We start from the raw sequence: 22487 nt of genomic DNA, 5'->3' as shown, positions 1-22487 counted from the left end.
CTTTACTTTTAATCGATCAAATACCGGGCTTAGGTCAGAGACCACCAATTCAAAAAAGTACAGGGAACTTACTGGGAATGAGGTAAGTGTATACCTGGGAATAAGGTAACGTTTGTGCGTTCTGATTGGTCACTCATGTAAACAAACCCAGGAAGTGATTATTTTTTCAAAATTGATATTTTTTTTCACTGCATTTACATTATTTTATTATACATTTTGACAAAATTTGCTACATTTTATGTGTATTGAAAAAAAGTTTTATCAAACGAATTTCTCCCGCCATGCCAACGATGTAAACAGGGGTCATCTCATTCACACGAAAATTACTTAAATAAAGTATCACTATTCATATGTTTTTCGTCCGATATTTGGTAGAACTAAGATGGGCATCTCATTCACAACGAAAATTACTTAAATAAAGTATCACTATTCATATGTTTTTCGTCGTGATTTTGGTAGAACTAAGATAGTTCTTGAAAAATATGTAGTAAGTTATACATGTTTCGATGTATGGAAGGCCGTACACGCCATAATGTTATAATGTAAGTCTATGGGAAAACAATTGGTGGTCTCTACCCTATATTAGAGCTAAAACATGACTTTCGTCGGAAGCCATCACAGGTAATGTTAATGGCCACAGATCTGTTGTAAATGATGTAGAAAGACGTTTTCGTTCAAAAATAAGCGTGAAATTTGAATATTTTTTAAATTTTGGCCTCTTTTTTGGACAAATGTGCGCGTTTTTATCTGAGCTTTTGGGCCAAAAAGGATCATTTTTATCTCTGTAATGTCAGAGAATGATCAAAATTAATAGACTTTATTTCTATTTCTTACGGAATGAATCACATTTCAGCTTCCAAGTCAAATCCAATGCAGATAATTTAAATCTTCACGAAAAATTGCAATCAGACGAGGACAGGGACTGAATCTGGGCATATAAATCGACTGGGGGTGACCTCAGTAAACTGTCCATATCTTTCTTAAAACTGAACATTTCTTGATGAAACTTTGCAAGACATTTGGCATTGGATCATGTTTGACAATGTCACTGTAAAATTGGAAAATGTGATACAAAACATTCCTCTATAGGTCAGAGACCACCAATTCAAAAAAGTACAGGGAACTTACTGGGAATGAGGTAAGTGTATACCTGGGAATAAGGTAACGTTTGTGCATTCTGATTGGTCAGTCATGTAAACAAACCCAGGAAGTGATTATTTTTTCAAAATTGATATTTTTTTCACTGCATTTACATTATTTTATTATACATTTTGACAAAATTTGCTACATTTTATGTGTATTGAAAAAAAGTTTTATCAAACGAATTTCTCCCGCCATGCCAACGATGTAAACAGGGGGTCATCTCATTCACACGAAAATTACTTAAATAAAGTATCACTATTCATATGTTTTTCGTCTGATATTTTGGTAGAACTAAGATAGTTCTTGAAAAATATGTAGTAAGTTATACATGTTTCGATGTATGGAAGGCCGTACACGCCATAATGTTATAATGTAAGTCTATGGGAAAACAATTGGTGGTCTCTACCCCTTACGTAGTAATTTCATCATCATCATCATCTTCAGTGATCGCCTCACTCTGTGTAGAGTATACTCGCGATTTATGTTTAAAAACCGTGCATGCGCAGCTGAAGGTGGACTATGGTACTGTCTAAAGGTCTCTCTATGTACAAACTTTAAAATCTGATAAAAATTCAGCGTCGACGTTACAAGGTGTGTATGCCAGCCATGACAGTCTACTTTCTAATTTCTACTCAGTTAAAATCAGTCTGTACCTATGAGCCGCACCATGAGAAAACCAACATAGTGCATTTGCGACCTGCATGGATCCAGACCAGCCTGCATCCTGGTCGCTTACGGTTTCTCTAATTGCAATAGGTTATGTGTTACACACTAAATGGTTGTTGTTCTTTATTCTTTATAAAATTGACCTATTTCTAATGGCCGCAGCACACATCAGGACCCATTTTAAATGTCTGTAACCTACATTTTCTTGAAGAATATTGTCAGTGCTAAGTAAAAATCAAAAGAAAAGTGGGGGTCATGTTTGATGCAAGAAAAATAATTTCAGTCAAACACACAAACTGTAAAATCAGCTAAAACATGAGACTCCAAATTATACTGGTGGTGTATGATATTAGTTTCCATGAAAAATTTTGTCATGTTGTTATTTCATTCTGAAAATGCTACCTACATATCAAGCATAGATCTGTCATGTGATTTTAGCAAAAAAAAAATTGCAAAGAAAGTAAGGAAAATAGCTCTACAGAGCAGAAAACTGAGGACTATTTGTATCTGCCATTATGCGACTACCATCTTTTTTCGCGCCATTTTTCTATTTAGTGTCTGTATGCCAATAGATTTTGAAAGTGAACAGCATGGATCCTGACTGCGCGGAAGCCCTGCTACGTTAGTTTTCTCATGATGCGGCTCCTATAGTCTTGAAGGTGACCATTCTGAAGAAGTACCTTCAATATCTGGTGTTTCGCAGGTCCTTTTCCTTGGTCACTACTTTCTAGTTTACACAAACAATATCTGCCATCTACAACAATGCAGTCTCAATTAAAGTCTTAGTGTTTTCCTACGTCGGTTATCTTACTATCAATTCTTCAAATGACAACAAATCTGAAATGGAGAAATGAATAGATCATGGAGTTCTATCCCATCGTAATGCCAGGTAAAAATTTCATGAAAATTAACTCGATATATAACTACTCCATGGCCATACCTTACAATTCCGTCTCGAATAATGTCTTGGCGTTGACTTAATTAAATCTTTTGGAATCAAGGAGACCATTCTATTTCACTGCTATAGAATTCCGCTTGGGGTGTGAGGCCCGATGTTGCACATTTCATTACCTCTTGTGAGCAGACAAATCAAACAATGCAATCAAATCATTGGTTTTCCTACGCAGAGACCACAATTAGAGTATGCCTCTTTGGTATGGTCACCACACACACAGAGAAACATATGGTACAAAGAAGAGCAGCCAGGTGGGTAAAGGGTCAATATTCAAACTATGATAGTGTAACAAACATGATCTTAGTTGGCAGGCACTCGAGGACAGACGGACAATTGCTAGCCTTTTCTGTTGTTTTCATGTTCTACAAAATCGTTCATAGTTATGTAGCTATTTCAATCCATCCGTATCTAGTACAGCCACTGAGACGAAGTCGTCACATGCACGACCATGATTACGGGATATGCCAATCATAACTGACTAACTGACAAAAATCAAGATACCTAGTTAACGTCAGTGAATATGTGGATGGCAGTAGTGGGCACTAACAGTCAGTTTTGTCTTGTTAAGATACTTAATTGGATAACACGCAGTTTTGTCACTTGCCAGATAACAACTGAATTAATAAGTGATATTTTTACGAAATAATTCAAGGTAAATAAGTGGAGAGGTGGTTGGTAGAAATATGCCACCATAGCTAGTGTACTTTTAATGCGTACTAGTATGTAAGTTTACATATATTCCATATGTCTCAAGTGTTGTGTTTAATAACAGTAACTGTACTATTACTTGAATAAGAAATTAATGTGTTTAAGATGATATGAATGGTATTCTAATTAATGTATGTATTAGGTGTATTACTTGGTAGTAAGCTTTGTTAACGCTATACACTTTCAGGATGCTTCTTTTAAAACACATTGAATGGTAGAAAACTATGATCAGCTCATTTTATAACACATGACCTGGACCACAGACCTACCCCATTCATCCCACTTTCCGGTTATTATAAAGGAACATTAAAGTAAAGCTAATAGAGTGACATGAAAATTTAAACATAACATAGGGTACACAAAATCAACACACATCTGTCAAAACGAAAAGTTTTTCGAAAGTTTTATAGCTTAAACATTTACACATCTACTACTCAAAGATACCCTGAAATGTCATAAAATGTTCCAAGTACCACCCCTGTAGAATAATGGATACCTTATATACCTCATGATCAATAAGGGGAAAATCACGAAAACCCATGCTATGGTGGAACCATAAACCATACCATGCTATTGAATTGTTATTAAACCGGTTAAATAAATCAAAAGAAAAGAAAGCTACATTTGGCTACACAATTCGCCCCCCCCCCCCCCCCACCACCACCCTATACACCTCAACCACAGCCCTTCTTTAAATCGAATCATTTACATATGTGATGACTTTTTAAGCATTTAAAACTTGAGAAAAGGTAAGGTATGAAAGAAATTTAACTAAATACAGAATAAAGGCTTGTAAGCATGATTTTTAAAACTAAGTCATGCAGCTACATTTTGTCAACATAAAAGAGTTGTCTTTCCATTCACCCATCTACTTCACGAGTGTTCCTTAAGAGAGACAAAAGTGACCCCAATAGTATGACATTTGCTGTTTATTTTGTAATTTAATCAATTCTGACCAAAAGAAACCCAATTTCATACATATCCAACATATGCTGTTGAAAATTTTGACAACTGGAGTACATCATGTTTGCAAATATTCTACCAGGAACGCGTACCGAAATTAACTAGTAACATTATAATTTCATTTAAGGCCCATTGCATACAAAAATGAGGTCTCAACCATGTTTTTAGTACCTAGATATGTTCAGCTGCCAAGCTGGCTGAATATTATAGCAATTTTAAGTCACTGGTACTGTGCTGGACCTGCTCCAGGAAGCTACAAGCACATGCATGAGCACCATATGTCACCGTCTTAACGTTTCACAAAATATACCACTACATGCTAATTTGTCTATTCCAAGACACTAAATGGTGTCTATTTGAAGATAATTATCTGCACTGTGATATTTAGCTATGATGTACATGATTTTCAACCCATAGAACTGACTGCATCAGACCACGAGTCCATGTTAAGACCTCAGTTTGATAATGATCACCTTCCGCGAGTGATGAAATATGAGAAAAACGTTACTTTTGAGACAAACCTTTCAAAACCCATCTATTTCAGGGAAAAAGATGTCTATTCTCTAAACTTTGTGTGCTGTGACTGGAGTCTATGTTATATGCAATATGTACATAAATTCTAAACTGAAACGAACAACGAAATACTGATTCAGAGGACATACTGCCGAAAGTACCCCCGAGGTCTGTTCCACAGCCCGAGCCGCTATTTTGCTGTTAAAAAGCTTACTGAATTAATAGAAATCAATGAATTTGCATGTAAATGCCTTATTTGACGACTTTAATGTCACAGTAAGCATATGTCTAAGTAAAATGGTGTCACAACAGATATATCTTTCATTATATCGGCTCGGAAAACACTGTAAAACTGACTTTCATGTCTGAATCGCGGTTATCTCCCCTTAGTTCTTGCTCTTAAAAACTCTCATTTTGCTTAAAAATTAACTTTAAAACTCATATTCCTTCACAAATCATACTGAAAAAACTCTAAGACATCAAATAAATGCACATGGAAGAACTTACAAATTTTCAAGTTTTGCTCTTAAGGAGGCAGTAAACAGTTTTCGGAGCTTCTCGGCCTAGAGTCGCCTACCTAACTTTCAAAACCTCACACAAAAGTCTGTAATCACACACCTGAAATAAATATATTGCAACATTAACATCACTGTATGTCTATCGCTACAAACCATCTGCAATACATCTCTAATACCTAGTTTTCTGTTTACAAGACCTGAATTCTGTGCTCTCCCGGTCGCGGAAACTGATGACGAAAAAAGCTAAATTTGCCAATTTTTCAGTCGCTGCAGAAAATTCCCTGAAAATGATAGCCCCAATTGCTACACTGTTCCGTACTCCAGTAACACTGTAAAACCTGAAAATAAGCTGAAATATATGGGCCATCCGTACCGTTTTTTCACTATTACACTTTTCCTGAGGCCCCTGCTAAAATGACAACCCCACTTTAAGCTAGCTCAGAGGAAGCATGTATACGCTCCTGCAAGTCATTACGTCATACTATCAAGATCAAGGCTACTCAACTGATTTTCTTTAAATAAATGAAACTCAATTCTAGCCGCTGAAACTTCAATTCTAGCAATTATTATTATTTAGAAGTTCAAATATGCACTTCATTCCGTAAATTGCCTCTTACTTGTAAATTTCACCCCCCGGCCAATTCGACACTAACAGCTGAAAACTGTTTACTGCCTCCTAAATATATGGACAAAAAATAATCGTTTCAGTGGATTATACATATTCAAACTATGAGATTTAGCGTATGGTCAATTTTAAAGCAATGATAATAGTGCTATTGACCTTTTTTACATTTAAAATATGATTTGATAAATCCTAGACAAATAAACCACAAGGAAGGACTAAATATTTGAATAAATAGACATGTTTTACAAAATATGTCGATGTAAAGTGTTCCTTTTGATAATCTCACATCAAGCGGTTTACACCCGACATACTAATGTAATATTTGAGGATAATTTAACGTGTAAGTATATTTTAACTATTTTATGGACTTAAAATGCTAAATATACTACTATTGTGTCAGTAAATCTTAACCCAATAACTTGTTTAAAGATTATTTTTTCTAATAATTCATGAGCTATTTATAAAGTATTACAATAACCTGACCTATGAAATACTAATATCTGATTTAAATTTGTTTTATTGGGTTTCAGTTACACGGTCACATTTCATTCACCCGAACTAGCTTAACGACGCGCCACCGAATAACTGTATTCTTTTGTACTTCCGCGATGGTACTTGTATACATGATTTGCATTAAGAAAGAGAAATACAAGTATTTAGTTACAAACTGAAAGTGAAATATGTTAGGCCAAGACACTGTATGTTTAATGTCTACACATTTTCTTGAATTAATGTAGTATTATGCACAGTACTTGATGTTTTAAGTTTAGTTTAGACCTCGCTCTGTTTTTTTTTTCAGTGTAAGATTGTTATTTATCTATATTTTGAAAACTATACTGGAAAGAGATTGACTGAATAAGTTGGCAGATGAAGTTTTGAAAACACATTAGTTCAGGGAGGGCCTAAGTGTCCACCTGTCGTCTTGTAGTAGAAATCTATAGCTCTACTATGCCACTATATTCAGAATGATTTTCACGAAGTAAGGTCTCTAGGTTGTGTGGTAGGTCTTTAACTGCATTATTTTATGCGGATAGAACCACCGACCATCCATATGTCAGCGTAAGGTCTTACATAAAACAAAACAATTTGACATTTCGATGAAACTCGAAATCAAACTAGTATTATCAGTAAAAGACAATGGATTTAAACATCACCACCTTGACCACAACCGACAATGAAGGTCCCTTAGAGAATTTGTCGTTTACAGGACGGATTATTTATCACGCGGAAACAAAGATTAAAATATGCAGTTTATTTGTTTTCAGTTCAGATTATGTGAAGCAATAAAGTGACCAAGCACGATTGTAAAAATTCAAAAACAGTAAAAATGACAATGCGCCTAGAAGATGTTGATCGTCTCAGTATAGAGGAGGCTGTGGATTGGTTAGAAGAAAGGGATATTTCATACGAGCTTTTAGAAACACATAGTGAAATGTTAGATCTCATTAGAGCTACACTTAGAAAAGACGAAAGCCTGGTTGAAAGAAAGTGTGTAGATGTAAGCGTAATATATACTAATCAGACATACTTGTCAAACTGTTTCACAATGTTATTTCGGGCTTTGAATCAGTAATCTAAGTTTACTACATGTATGTTTTATAAGTTTCTTCGTCCGTCAATCACCTTATAGCGAATAAAAGCTTCTGCTGAGAATCAATCTATATATTTTAGATAACCGCAAGTCAAGTGTGACCAATTTGATGAGTTTCAATTGCCCAGCCAGCATGACTATATCGGCCCGATATAGGTATGATGTCGGAATGTCGGCAAAATATGCCGATGTAGGGCCGACATCGGGCCGTTGTGAGTGAGTGAGTGAGTTAGTTAGGTTTACGACGAATCGACACAAAATTATCATATATCGACGAGATCGGACCGTTGAACTGCCGCAAAGTATTGAAATCGGTAGACCGACATCAATCAGTGTAACTGTTTCGTAAGTCGGATTGACACCGGGCCGATATTGGATTCTCTAATATAGCTTTATTTTTCAAAATATTATTGATAAACGTGAAAAAGTAATCTAATTGTTTATGTGTGCTAAGCAAATATGATGTATGCCAGAATTAATCAAACTAGGTTCCAAACAAAATTTGTTGACGGTATTTATCAAAACTTTTATATGTAATAAAGGGAGGTTATATTTAAGATGCTTGTAGAATGCCGCCGTAGAAATATTTATATTTACCAAAAAAAAAAAAATGAAAATATAAATATGTTTAAAATTCTAATTGAACAATTTTAATAGAGTTAAGAATATACAGAAAAAATTACGTAACAGTATAAAACATGTGGTATATAGTTGTGAAAAGTATTATATCAAATAAAATCAAATAACCATCATACACATAATGCGACACACATCTGTTCTCAAGTAAATTACTCTGAGAATTTATAAAGTATATATTTGAAGAAAACTTTGATGAAGTACTGCGTGTCACACTGTTTCGCGACAACGATATGAACTGCCAATATCGGACCGATGTCATTATGATGTTGGCCCAATATCGTCTGCCGACGTCGGGCCGACACCACTCCTATTTGCAGCCGATATTGAAGCCGATATCGGGCCGTTATAGACAACGACCTCGGTTTGATATCGGGTCGATAGAGAATGCTGGCTGGGTGAATGTTGTGCAATTCATGTTTCGTGATAACGCCAGTATACATGTATTTTTTTCATAGTTTAGAAATACATGTTCAACCAATAAATTTTCCACATCGCTCATCGCGAGTTAGCTTCAATGTGGTAAATTCTTTATTTTTAGAGTGATGAATTTATATCTGATGTCCTAAGTGAAGACGATGCGATGAAATACGAACTGTTAAAGATATATACAGACCTTCAAAAGTTTGTCAAAGACAACTTAGGGGATGAAACAAGACAACGTATTAATAGCATTTACACTGATGTTGACTCTCATCTACAAAGAAACACCGATGACCTTATAAATTCAGACTGTGCTATAGTAGTCGCAGGTATGTAACTTGGCGACCACTATTAAGGTGTAAAATGTTTAAGTATAGATTTCGTTACATTTTGTTGAAATTTAACACCCGGTAATCACATGCAAGTAAAAGTTACCTCTTAAGATCGGTATCAATAATTTTGCTAAAATGTATGGGTTTTTTTTATCTTCTTGCATAAATTAGGCATTTCATGATGAGGAACTACTTTTTGTGTTTTTAAGGTGAAACAGGTTCAGGGAAAAGTAGTTTTCTGAATCTGCTGATAGGGACTGATGTTTTACCGTACTCCCTCTTATCCAATACCTCAGCCATTTGCCAGATTCATAACAGTGAGAAGAAGAAATTTAAAGTGGTCAGAGAGAATGATGAAAGTGAAACATTTGATGTCGTGGGTGATGGATCGGCAGCGGAGAAAGACCTTATAGCCAAGCTGACGCCATATGTCGGTCGGTCGGGTTATGTCACTGGGAACAAAATAAAACATGTTGACATCTATTGGCCCGTTCCTATGATAAGGGTAATGGTATTAAGTTTTTAGTGTTTTTTTTTTGTTTTTTTTTTGGAAAAAAATATCGTTAATGTTCGAGCCATTTCAAAGTTGCTTTATGCATATTTCTGCACTTAATCCGTTATGTATCTTTATGTCAAAAACGATCGAACACAAAATTGAACGATACAATGTATGATACAATTTATATATTACGAAAACTAGTATCAATGTCTCCCCTGTCTCTGTTCATTACCAACGGGAAGATTATAAATATTTATCAAAATATGAACTCTGCCTGAAGTTATAAAAAGGTAAAACAATAACAGGAAAATAAAGGGAAGAAATAATTAATTTTTCTTTCGCGCAAGTTTTTAAATTACAATTTGACAATAAATAACGATTTTTTATGTTTTAAACGAACGATTCAATTATAGAAGCAAATGTATGGTATAGTTTTTACTTCTTTTGGGGGAAATTCCATAAACATGTATATCAAAATTTAATTCAACAGGAGCATGTGACCATTGTTGATACTCCAGGGGTAGGAGAAAACCGGGAAATGACAGAAAAGTTGGTTCAGTACCTACCAAAGGCAGTCGCATTCATTTATATTGTCAATAGCGCTAACGCTGGCGGCATTCAGGAAGATACAGTATGTTAACCTGCTTTTCATATACCCATTAATTTACAGCATAGATTATAAGTTTAAGTAAACGACAACTTAATTAAAGATACATTTGATTTAGTTGGTTGACTTAGTGGGGGCTTGCGAAATGTGGTTCTCGCAAACTGTCTTAAAACATGTAATTTTGTCAGTGGCATTTGGTTTAAAATATACTGACATAAGAAATGTTCATGACTTATTGCAAGTACAAAATATGTACTGTGAGAAACTCAGAAATGATTAACAATAACAATACTTTTTAATACTAAAAAATATGTACCAAAAAGTCCAAAAGTTATTATTTTTTTTTATATTGAAGTTCAAATTTTCACATGACGTTACTCGTGTTTCCGTAAAAAGTTTTCTTGCATACCAGACCGGGATTTCTGGTGATTTCACCGGTGCTGGAAAACTCCACCTTACTCTCGTAATGTAAACAGAGGATATTACACGAGTGTCTTTTCATATTGAATTTATTTAACGTGTTGAATAAACTCAATATGGAAAGTCACAAATGTAATATTCTTTTTATCACATGTTAGCTTTTCCTGCCGAAACATCAAAAAATCTACTTTTTTTTACTATATAAACAAGCCGATTTAAACAACGTCTCCTATACTATAAACGACGTCGACGTCAAAGCTTTATTACACTATAGACTACAGTGTATAATCATTTTTATTAATGGCTTTATTTCACTCCCGCGACGTCAAACATGTGATAAATGATGTATATCGAACTACATATATGTAGAACATTTTTGTAGTTATTTACAAATCTTATTTCATAAAACGATATAATATCAAATACCTAGATAGTTTATATTTGTTCCTTTTGTCGATGGTATATTTCTCAATTCAAAAACGTTACTTTATCAAAAATAAATAACGTTACGCTGAAACAAAACCGGTTCTAAACATTGTTGATTATCTTTGAAACGTCATGGCGTCTTTCCTGTTTACGTGTTGATTTTTGTTGATTGTGCGCTTTGTTTAAATACGTTGCTATCAGGAAATAGTTCTAAAAAAAGAAGTCGTTCATTTGGTTTTATCTTTGCTATTTTCTCTTGAATAATGGCATGCAAGACAAAGATTCTGTCACTGGCTGTAGGTGGAAATATCAAGCCTCGTTACCGCCGTAAACAGTTACCCGAGAGTCTGGCAGTCCCATCTGTACCTACAACCAGAGAAAGAATCTTATAAGAAAACCACACTATTTTCCATTTTACTGAGGCTAATTAACAAATTTAAATCATTTAGGACAGATGAATATATAATAAAAACATTATTAGCTTTGCATCGAGAAATATGCATTGGTTCATATGCTGCCTCTCTAAATTTGCGGTATATTTTTATAAGTTGCAGAACCTATTCATATATATATATATATATATATATATATATATATATATATATATATATATATATATATATATGTGTGTGTGTGTGTGTGTGTGTGTGTGTGTGTGTGTGTGTGTTTATGTGTATGTTTCTCTCGAGCTATGAACAAGTAACTTACAATAACTACCATCCAAAAGGTATGTACATAAATTGTCATCATTTTTAAAGTGTTGAATTACCCGTAAAATGGAAGTTGCCTTACTAAATGGCCGAGAGTCTCATTGCAACCGTTTGTAAAGATATGTATAAGTCTTATTTGAAAGTAGATTTAAAGCAAGAATAAGGAAACACTCTGTTACCTCTGTTTGATATGTGATCCCTCTTCTAACTTGCATAAACAGATACACCATGTCTTACCAAGCAACACTGAACGACAAAACTAGGTGGCCTATTACATTTTAAGACATATTAGTGTTTCTTTTTTATTTTTATGTACATTAGGTATTAGAAACTGCTATGCATGGCAAAAATACTTAATTGTGAGATTACAGTATGACTCACTTTTCATGTTATTTCTCATAAACATTTAGACCTGATTTTATTAGTATCTTTTTGTTAGTTAAGATTTCAGCTGTTTTGTTTCGTATCTAGTGTATAAAAAGCAAAATATCTTGTTTTCTTTTTTGAAGATACTTCATATCATATCTGAACAAAAGAAACTAGACACAGAACATGAGCTTTCAAGTTTTGATCCAAGAAGTATGATTTTTGTATGCAACAAATGGGACGTTGTAGAAAAACGCGGAGAAGCTGATAGGACATGGCAAGACACTGTCCGTAGACTCCAAATGACCATTCCTGGGCTCCGTGAAGATCATATTTTCAAACTGAGCGTCAGCGAGGTCAGTCGTTTTATTGTTGTAAAGTCAAGATTATTAATGTTCCATATCTATTCTAGCTGCTCAGGCATCAATTTCCCCTTTTAAAGATTTGGAAAATACTAGAGCAAAATTTTTGCATAAACTTCTTCAAATGAATAAAATTAACAAGTTACGGATGAGCGGGAAAATTTTCTCCATTACGTTTAAATACAGTTATATTGTAAGGATGGTCTGAGGGCAAAATGCTAAATAAGAAAAACACTTAAAGTTTATTATCTTTATTTTTACACTCAACCTCGTGTAAAATTATGTCAATATTTATTTTTATATGAATGTTATTGTTTACATTGTGGTGTCATCCAAAATTAGGTTTTCCCGTAAATACTGGGTCGCCCTCAAGAATTCGGGAAAACAAAATGGCGGACATTCATAACATTGTTGCATGATCAACTTTATACAATTAATACAAGATAATACATAAATGATTCAAATAGTAATTGTGGATATTGCTTAAGAAGGTACCTTTCTTAATGTTCTTGAAAAGACATTACATAAAGTAGATGTCCCGGGAACAGCAGATCAGTATGTTTACTTATATAGTTTGTTATTATAAAATATCTGGTAAATGCTTTAGGTGGATATACCTTTTAGCAACCATGAACAGTGAAAATGTAGAGTAGCACAGCTAGCTAACATAATTAAGCGTTCCAAGTAAAAATCTTTGTTGTGAAGTGTTCTGGAGACAAGACAAATATTGATAATTAAGGTTGAGTTTTTTTTTGTCTTTTATGTTTTTAATTGTTTTTGAATTACAAGGAGTTGCTAACTTTTAATTACTTGTCCTTCGCCGTTGTGAGTTAGAGCCTCACTCGGGGCATTGAATTCATTATGTGTGGAAGCCCTCCAGATCCATCCGGCTTACGGAAGGTCGGTGGTTCTACCCAGGTGCCCGCACGTGATGAAAAAATGCAAAGAGGGACACCTGGGGTCATCCTCCAACAATAAAGCTATGAAGTTGCCTTATAAATGTCGCCAATTGATTCTGTGCAACGTTAAACCCAACAAAACCTTGCATTGCAGGCGATAAAGTATAAAAAGTCCGGAATAGGGAATACGGAAAAATATCAACATCTGCTTGAAGGACTTGAACGATTCATCCCAGACAGTTTGGTTGCAAATATCAAAAGGCATTATAAGTGAGTTTTTTATTTCCTCTTATTTAAATGAGTCTTTTTAACATTTACAAAGTTAGGGATCATTCATACGGCATAAGTAAATAAAAGAACTAAAAGGTAACTAAACTGAAAATAACAAATTTTAATATTTTTACAAATTTTCCAAAGAACAAAAACTAACATTTTTGAACTTTTGAAATGTTTACCTTTTGAACTAAGTAAAACTATTTGTTTCAATATTGTTAGATGGATAAACAGCATTATTTCAAAGCTTGAGGTATATATTGCATCAAGGATCAATAATGCCAAAAAATCTTCAGAGGAGAAAGATGAATTTCTTAAGACGGTGATGTTAAGACTCTCAAAACTTGAAAGAGATTCTGAACTGGTACGTAAGTCGATATCAACTTTTTATCTGCCATTTAACTGTACTTAAATGTCAAAATCTCAAGAAACAATTGCTTTCCACGAAGTGTACTGCACTTCAAAAACACAAATTTGGAAGAATATCTAATATGTCTTCAGCTATTCTTTGAAGACGCCGTCCATCCGTCCACCTGTTTGTCACCATTTTCTATGTAGGTTTTACATGTACCTGTTGAAAGATTTTTAAAAGATAATGAGATGTGTCGGCTATTTAAGATAAAGAAAAACCATTCTGTTTCGGTTTATTTATCAGTTAAGCAATCAACAAAATCAAAATATATCTTTGTAAGAGTGGTTACTATGTGCATATAACATACAAGTGTGATTTATAATACTATATCCAAGAAAATGCAAATCAGCTTTAATTGGTTAGCATCTTCATCTAGTCGCACTTGGACGTACGTCTTCCTTTGCGATTGTAGCTGACGGATCCATTGAGAGTATCCAAAATATAAAAAGCAGTTGTTCAAGGATCTGTGTTGTTAGATTTTTTCCATTTATCCTCATTTTTGTGCTCCAACTTATGTGCCTGCCTCGTTTTACTAACAATGCCACCATCCCTTCTAAACTCCATCCAACATGTAATAAATTGTTGATGGATGTTTTAAGCAACCTGTCTAACATAATTTCTATCCCTCCTAAACTCTATCCAACATGTAATAAAATGTTGATGGATGTTTTAAGCAACCTGTCTAACATAATTTTTTTCTGTTTGTGGTCGGCCTACTTTACGATGTGTCTTCCAAAGACTCTACTGCTTACACCTGCCTTACCTTTTGCAAAGAATTTAAGTAATACGTATATTTTTATGTTATATATTCTACATGCACAATTATGTGTTTTATATATGGTGCCTTTTGTTACCATCATGCATATTATAGATTTATCAGGCGCGAATAACTTTTATTTACTCGGTCCTGTGACTTTCACAACAGCGGGTGTTAAGGATGTAGGAGCGATTTTTTTTCTAACGTTAAGAATTTTTTCATACTCTGTGAGCTTGAAGAACATTAGTTTCAAAGACAAACAAGAGAAGAAAAAACATAGGTCACCGAAATCGTTTTAATTTCATAGGGCATTTCCTTCACCCACTGTTTAAGCATTTCTGAATTTTTGTAAAACTGAAAAAATGGTGGTACTTTATAAAACATCTAATATCCCACTTAATGTTATAGTGATTTTGGGTCTTATAGGTTAATGTGAAGACAAGGTGATGTCAGTATTATATAAGCATAAATGTCAATAATAAATCGCTTTCATTTTTACATGTTGACATAATTACCCCACCCATTTTATTTTCAATGGAAGAAACGTATTTAGATCTACAAAAAAAATCTGACGCTAAGATTTTCAAAATATTTTGCAGCTTTAATGACACACAAAATTGCTTCATATTGGAAAGAAAAAAAGTTGGAGTCACCGTGCATCTAAGAGATTTACTAAGAAAAAACTGTTAAAAACTGGTGAATTTCGATATTTTTTGTTCTTTTTGTTTTAATTTATATTTTCTAGATAATATAAAGCGCTATCTTGAAAACGTTTACCTCAATTGTACCTTATTATTATATGTATCAGTCAGGAAAATATCAAAACCAAACCTAATCTACTTTAATAGATATTTGAAATCACCTACCCCTACCCCATCGTAAATCTTACATCATTTTAAGGCAAATGCCAGCCAAAAATAGGGGTGGAAATTTTTTTTCGCAGAAAGTAGAATCTATTTGGTTAAATGGTACATTATTAGCCATATTTTAATTATTTATCATTATTTTTTGGCAAAACTTTTGTTAGAAAGCAATTTTCGAAGAAACATTTTTCAAAATGGCGGATATCCCGAAAAAAAAATGCTCGTACATCCTTAAGTGCTGTGTGGCGGCCGTAAAAAGTAGCCCGACTTCATTTCAGTGTTGTTATATTTTCTGGTCCTTCGGGATCATTGATTTCAACTCATTTAGATTTGACGATTGAATACTGCTTAAGCCGGTGCTAGGGGGCATGAGCAGTGTTGCATTTTCCATTACTGCTCATGAACAGACTCAATCAAACCAAGTCGGCAATTTTCACTGTTTGCCTTGTTCTCGGTGCTTCCGAGGGATCTACTTTCCAGATTTTATTTACTTCAGAACAATGGGTCTTAAGGGCTGTATGGCGGCCGTAAAAAGTCGCCCCGACTTCATCTCAGTGTTGTTATATTTTCTGGTCCTTCAGGATCGTTGATTTCAACTCATATAAATTTGAAGATTGAATACTGGTTAAGCCGGTGCTAGGGGGCGTGAGCAGTGTTGCATTTTCCATTGCTGCTCATGAACAGACTCAATCAAACCGAGTCTGCAATTTTCACTGTTTGCCTTGTTCTCGGTGCTTCCGAGGGATCTACTTTCCAGATTTTATTTGCTTAAGAGTAAAACGATTAAACTGCCCAGTGGTGTTTATGTAATTGTTAGTTCTAATGCGGCGGTTAACCATGTGTTTCTTCAAAAAATCTTTTTTTGCTTTATTCTTGTCTATTTTTTCAATGCATTTCCGTTTAAATCAAATCTTTTACGCACCCATACATACAATGATGTAGGAATTCGTTTCCAGTAGGATGCTTTTTGGAACATACCTACTCCTGTTTGATCTTTATTCTTTTTTCATCGCTATTTAGTATAATATATACTAAACCAGTTACATACACACCCGTCAATTCAATAAATCATAATGTTCTCTTGATACTGTTCATTAAATTTAGAAGTTGTTTTAAACAACCAGGTACGCAATCAGCTCATAGCTGAGGCACAGAATGAATGTCACCTTGTTACACAAGAACTTCACAAGCATCTCAAAAAAGAAGATGTCATCTCTTACCTTGAAACATGGACAGAAGAAGAGGCTCCAGATATTATTGAAAACGACCTTGATGTCACCAAATTCGGAGCACAAGAGATGATACTGCACAGACTACTGAATGTTATTCAAACTTGGGAGAGTGAAACTCGCATTGTTCAAAAAGCGACACAAAAGCTAACTCGCTTATTTAATAGGGAGTGCTTTCTTCTTTCACAAAAATGCAATGCAGTCGACGAAATTCTCGAGGGTGGTTCACTTTCTGATACAGTCGGGCTCATTCTAGGTAATACGGCAGTGAACGTTAGTCGCAAGTCGTTGAATTGTAGTACCTGATTTGATATGGATATTTTAATTAATGCACTTTAAAGTACTTTTATCATTTTTTGTTTGTAAATATTTAGTACTTTTTCATTTATATGAATTTACATAACCAAATTGGACGATAAACATGATGATAAAACAGTATTTTAGTTTTTGAACTTGTGAATTAATATTTCAAAAAGTGGTAAAATTAGTTTAAACGATTAAAAAGATAACAAAAATCTATGTTTAAAGCACTTTAAAGAACCTTTGCCATTTCTTGTGTGTAAATATTTAGTACTTTTTTAAGATGCTCATCATTACGAACATTACAGGGAGACACTCCGGTCCAGAAAATACTGTCGATACTGATTTAGAACTAGAAGCTTCAGACATCGCAATTATTGCAGCAACTGCACCAATATGGATACCGCTTGGAATTGCTGCCCTTGCAATTTTCATTCCAGTTGGAATAGGATTTGGTGTAGTAAATAGCATCAGAAACGCACTGGAAAGAAAGGAATACCGGAAGGACAAGGCTAAATTTATGCGGAAATGGACACTTATGTTGCTTGATAGCCTTCATGAAATAGATAATATATCTCACCTCATTGAAGGAATGTATCTCAAAAGTATGATTGCACGAATAAATATTTTGTTTTCTGACTTCATACCTAGACAAATTGAAGCTGATAAAACTCAACTTCACCTTATCGTAAGTGATAAAAGAACTGAAGTCCAAATTCTTCATCAATTTCGACCAAAGAAAGAAAGGGTACACGAGCTCTTTCAAGCACTGTATCTATTCGATCTGAAGTATTTAGCAAATGATTTGATTGGCATATCAAAGATTCTGCGTTACAGACAAATTGGAAGTGGCAATTTTTCAGATGTATATCGGGCCACATGGAAACAGGAAGATGGAAGCGAGAAAGAAGTTGCTCTAAAGATTCTTAAAGGTCATGACATGCACTTACAGCTATCTGAAGTGGACTGCTCAAGGTTTGAAAATAACACTTTGTATGCCCCACATACACTAGATAACTGAAAGATTTTTTTGTCATTCATTCCGTAAGGCTTTTATGTGGCTATTCTTCTTTTATTAAAAGAACTAAAGAGAGAACACACTATTAGCCTGATTTTATTTAAACTTTCAAAGATAAACAAGCTTGATGTGAAGATGACCATAAAAGAGGGATTTTTGTCTATGACCTTTTTAACCACAGTTAATGCCCTTTGACTGTTTTTGTTATATGAAATATATAGAAATACTTTGTGTGTTCAACTCCTCCCAGAATATAAGTCTAACAGATGAACAAGTTTGATGTGCAGAAGGAAGGAATTTTTTCTGTGACTATTTTCACTTTGAACAGTAATTTTTGCTATATGGAATATAGAGACAAATCGTGTGTGTCCAACTCTCCCCACACCATTAGCCTTATTTGCTTCAAACTTTCACCGATGAAAAAGCTTGATACGGAAATGACCATAATGAAAGGATACCTTTTTCAGTAAATATTTTTACTGCAGTTATATGGCCCTTTGACAGTTTTTGCAATATAAAGGAGAGCAAAGTATGTGGGGGAATCCCGGTCCTATGGACACAGTTTCTAGTTTAAGTATGTAAAGTACTCCTGAACAATAATGTATTAGCAATCTGTGCTACAGCGACTAACTCACGCATCGTGGTGAGCCCTTTAAAAAAATCAAACTTTTTATGTCGTATATTTGATGTTCTAACAATCTATTTTTCATCGAATTATGTTGAAAATCGTTGTTTTCCTAACAAATTTAAAATAAAAACTTTCGTGTACGACTTCTGATAAGGGTTTCCTGGTTTATAAAAAGGCGGAATTCCGTTCATCAAGCATCTTGCAAATATCACATGACAGTGAGAGAAAATTACATCAAACATGAGCGGAGCGCACACGTATAAGTATCGCACAGTATTATGTAACGTCAACAAACAAGACAATAACATAAAAAGAAGCCAGTACACTACGTTTAGTTATTCCTCGTTGGCCGAGCGGATACAATATTCGTAATATATTTTTTCGTCGGGTGTTCGATTCCCAGACCCGTAAAAAATTTATTTTGTCACAAATCACAATGTGTGGGTTAGTCGCTTTAATATTTATATAGATACACGCTTCGTTAGACTCACAAAAAAGTTTCTTTAATAAGGAAGTTATTTCGTTAGTTGTTAAAATATAAGTGTATGATATACGACTTTTTTCAGGTTGTGTTTTATTCAAGAAACATTTATATTGTTTGAAATACATAATATAAATTCTATGGTGTTCCCTAAAAACCTTTGAAACTAAAAAACTATTTTACACCTCACAGGCGGTTAAAACACCACAATCTAGTTGAATTCTACGGCGTCATCTTTTCCGGTCGTGAAAGATACAACGGTTCTCATGCTGGCTTGCATAGACAGAACGTTGGATTACCCTTGTATGATAATCGACTGATGCTTGTGCTAGATCTGTGCGACCAGAGTTTGGAGTCATTAGTTTTTGGAAACAAAGATTTACAGTGCGGGTAAAGTTTGTTTTTAAGTATTATTGACAATTTCAATTCATATTGATTGTATAATAAAATGTTTCTTTTACTAGATTTTAAATGATAAGAATTTTCAGAAAATTCCTTTAGGTTTAACAGCCCTAAATATTATTCCCTATATGTCCTTTACCAAACGAAAATATTCACAAAGCTGCCACACATAGCTAGACCCATTACAGAGTAAAAATTAAGTGTTAACTTTATTTTGCTGAATTATCCTAAAACTGACATTAACTGAAGTGAAATACATGTTAGCGGTAATGTATCTTCTAAGAGAGATCTTTCCTGTCACATTTGTTCACTGCAAAAGCACACCAAAATTACACTGATGTAACATGGTATTACTCAAACTAAAATGGAATTTTACTTTACCAAATATAACCTTCGCTCTCATTTATGTTCTACCAAATTTTCAAAAATACATCCACAAAAAAACTCACCTCATTTTTTTCGCTCTGTGACCGCCAAAATGAAAAGTAGTGTTAAATTACCTGTCCTACAGTACGCGGCTAGACCAGATTGCTCTTTCGCAGTAATTCCTTTATTTTATATCATACATATTATGTTAACCACCACATGTAGTCACTTGAGCGCGAAAAGTGCTTAACTGTTATTTAATGTCAATGGCTTGAACCATTTTTGGGCTGAAGTTATTATACCTCTCCTTGACATATGTTTTACTTATATTTTCAATATTCAATATAGGTCATTTTCCCACTCTCTACGTGAAAGGAAAACGTACGACTTTTTCTTCGACATGGGGGTATCGATCTGCGAAGGTCTAGCTTACATGCACAGAATGAAATATCTCCACAGAGACTTGAAACTTTCAAATGTTTTGGTATGTATAAAATAACATAGTACATATCAATACGCACTATGATACCCAGTAAATTGAAAAAAAATTATTGAAATTAGTGTATCACATACAACTAGCATATACTCCACAGCGAAAAAAAAAACATACCTAATAGTTTATTTTTAAATGTTCTTATCAATTTAATAAAAGACATGTTAGTCATAGCGTTGAAAAATAGTTACATTTTATGACATAATGAATACAGAGTAAATGACATTTAACTGGGCAAACAGTAGAACACCGATTGCTCGATGTCTTGAGGTCATGAGTAAAATGCTCGAATTATCAAAGGTTTTGGGGATTGCATGAATTGTTCAAGTGAGCCCGGCTGCTCGGGTCATCTATGCTTAAGCGAGCGGTGCTATTCTATAATGTGAAAACAGCCTTCAACAAATTGAATTTGACAAGAGATAGCAGCATGCATATATGTCTGAAACCCTGTCGTTACAGGTGAAAAACGGTATAGGAAAGCTGAGCGACTTAGGGTTTGCAAGAGCGGAGGTCACCATAACTGGGACAGCTGCAGGCACATTGACGCACATGGCACCCGAACTACTAAAGGAAAAGTTGTACAGCTATAGCTCAGACGTTTACAGTTTGAGCATTTTGATGTGGGAACTGTGGTATGGTAAAAGCTCATATTCAGATACAGACTTTGCTGGCTTTGGCGTGGGGCAATTCATTGATGCAGTAACACGAGGTGCAAGACCGGGTTGTGATATGGAACATGCAATGATGGAAGATTTGAAGATTTTAGTTCAGAAATGTTGGGACCATGATCCAGAACGACGTCCAAAAGTTGAAAACGTTACAAAAGAATTGAAGAAAATTGATGAAAAATACCGTCGAGTTATTTCAAGATAATTTGCAAATTGAATGGAGAAGTTAATAAACTGGTAAAAGCATGGATAAATTCAGAAACAATTCCCATTATATATCAAAATAATAGTAATACTTTAAGTTGGTAGAAGGGTTGTCAATGGTCTAACTTGCAACATTTAACATAAAAGAATGTCGTTGAAATTTTATATAGCTAAGTTTTAAATAACAGATTTTCGTTTTCATTACAAAATTTCATTTAACCAAAATATACATGGCAAAGTATAATTTTTCATTTGTGACAATCACCTAAGCCTATCTCTAACTATTGTCTGCCTCATCTGGCTTTCATCAAAACTACCATCTATATACGGAAGAAATGCCAGACAAGCTTGTGCATAATAGCTTTTTTACCTCACCATTTCCTGGTCATGCTGTGTTCAAGCCGTTTTGAAGCCGGTTTAACTTATATCACACAATCTCTTTCTGTAAATAATTTGAATCATAAATATGATGATACTCTGTGGCGCAAGCTTTGTGAAATATGTGGGATAGATACGGTAAGCTCGTTTCTTAAAGAAAAATTGTATTAAGATAATTAATCAAGCTTACTTAAAGGAAGTCCAATATTTTGTAATCCCAAAACTTTTTTTAAGTAAATTAAATGTATACCTGTTACACTATACTTCGACTCAGTGCTATTTACGTTTTCAGGTCCTTTAGGATCATGGAATGCATGAAATATTTCTGAAAAATAGAGTTCAATTTCAGAAGGAGCTAGTGGGGCATGGGGATGTTGTATATTTCATTACCTCTCACGAGCAGACTCATTCAAATCGAGTCTGCTATTATTTTGCTTAGCTGCGTTCTAGGCTTCCAAAGGATCTTCTTGTAGAATTTGTTAACTCTTGATCACAACAGCAATCTTTTAATACAGTGGTGGCCACAATTAGTCTCTTCGTAATTGGACTCAGCGTTGTTATATTGTCTCAATCCTTTGGGATCATGGAGTCCATTTAATATATCAAAATATCAGAGCCCTGCTTATGCTGGTTCTTCTTAAATAAATCTTATT

The 22487-nt window shown here is 34.3% G+C and overlaps 1 protein-coding gene across 2 annotated transcripts; it reads left to right on the top strand.

The window, feature by feature from the left end:
* Positions 1–6126: 6126 nt before the first annotated feature.
* LOC123548286 (uncharacterized) lies at positions 6127–22097 on the top strand. Of its 2 annotated transcripts, XM_045335429.2 has the most exons (13): positions 6127–6431; positions 7357–7589; positions 8860–9070; positions 9283–9578; positions 10063–10203; positions 12245–12457; positions 13517–13632; positions 13858–13999; positions 16792–17152; positions 17505–18171; positions 19516–19713; positions 20440–20575; positions 21044–22097. In XM_045335429.2, exons 2-13 carry the CDS (start codon positions 7419–7421, stop codon positions 21455–21457), a joined length of 3066 nt encoding a protein of 1021 aa, XP_045191364.2. In that variant the 5' UTR covers positions 6127–6431; positions 7357–7418; the 3' UTR covers positions 21458–22097. The 2 variants fall into 2 exon arrangements, with proteins under 2 accessions (XP_045191364.2, XP_045191365.2); XM_045335430.2 differs by lacking the exon at positions 7357–7589.
* Positions 22098–22487: the final 390 nt, after the last annotated feature.

The sequence above is a fragment of the Mercenaria mercenaria genome, chromosome 6 (assembly GCF_021730395.1).
Source record: "Mercenaria mercenaria strain notata chromosome 6, MADL_Memer_1, whole genome shotgun sequence".
Lineage (NCBI taxonomy): Eukaryota > Metazoa > Mollusca > Bivalvia > Venerida > Veneridae > Mercenaria > Mercenaria mercenaria.
Note: the sequence above shows the minus strand (reverse complement) of the source record. Positions and strands in the feature narration are given on the sequence as shown.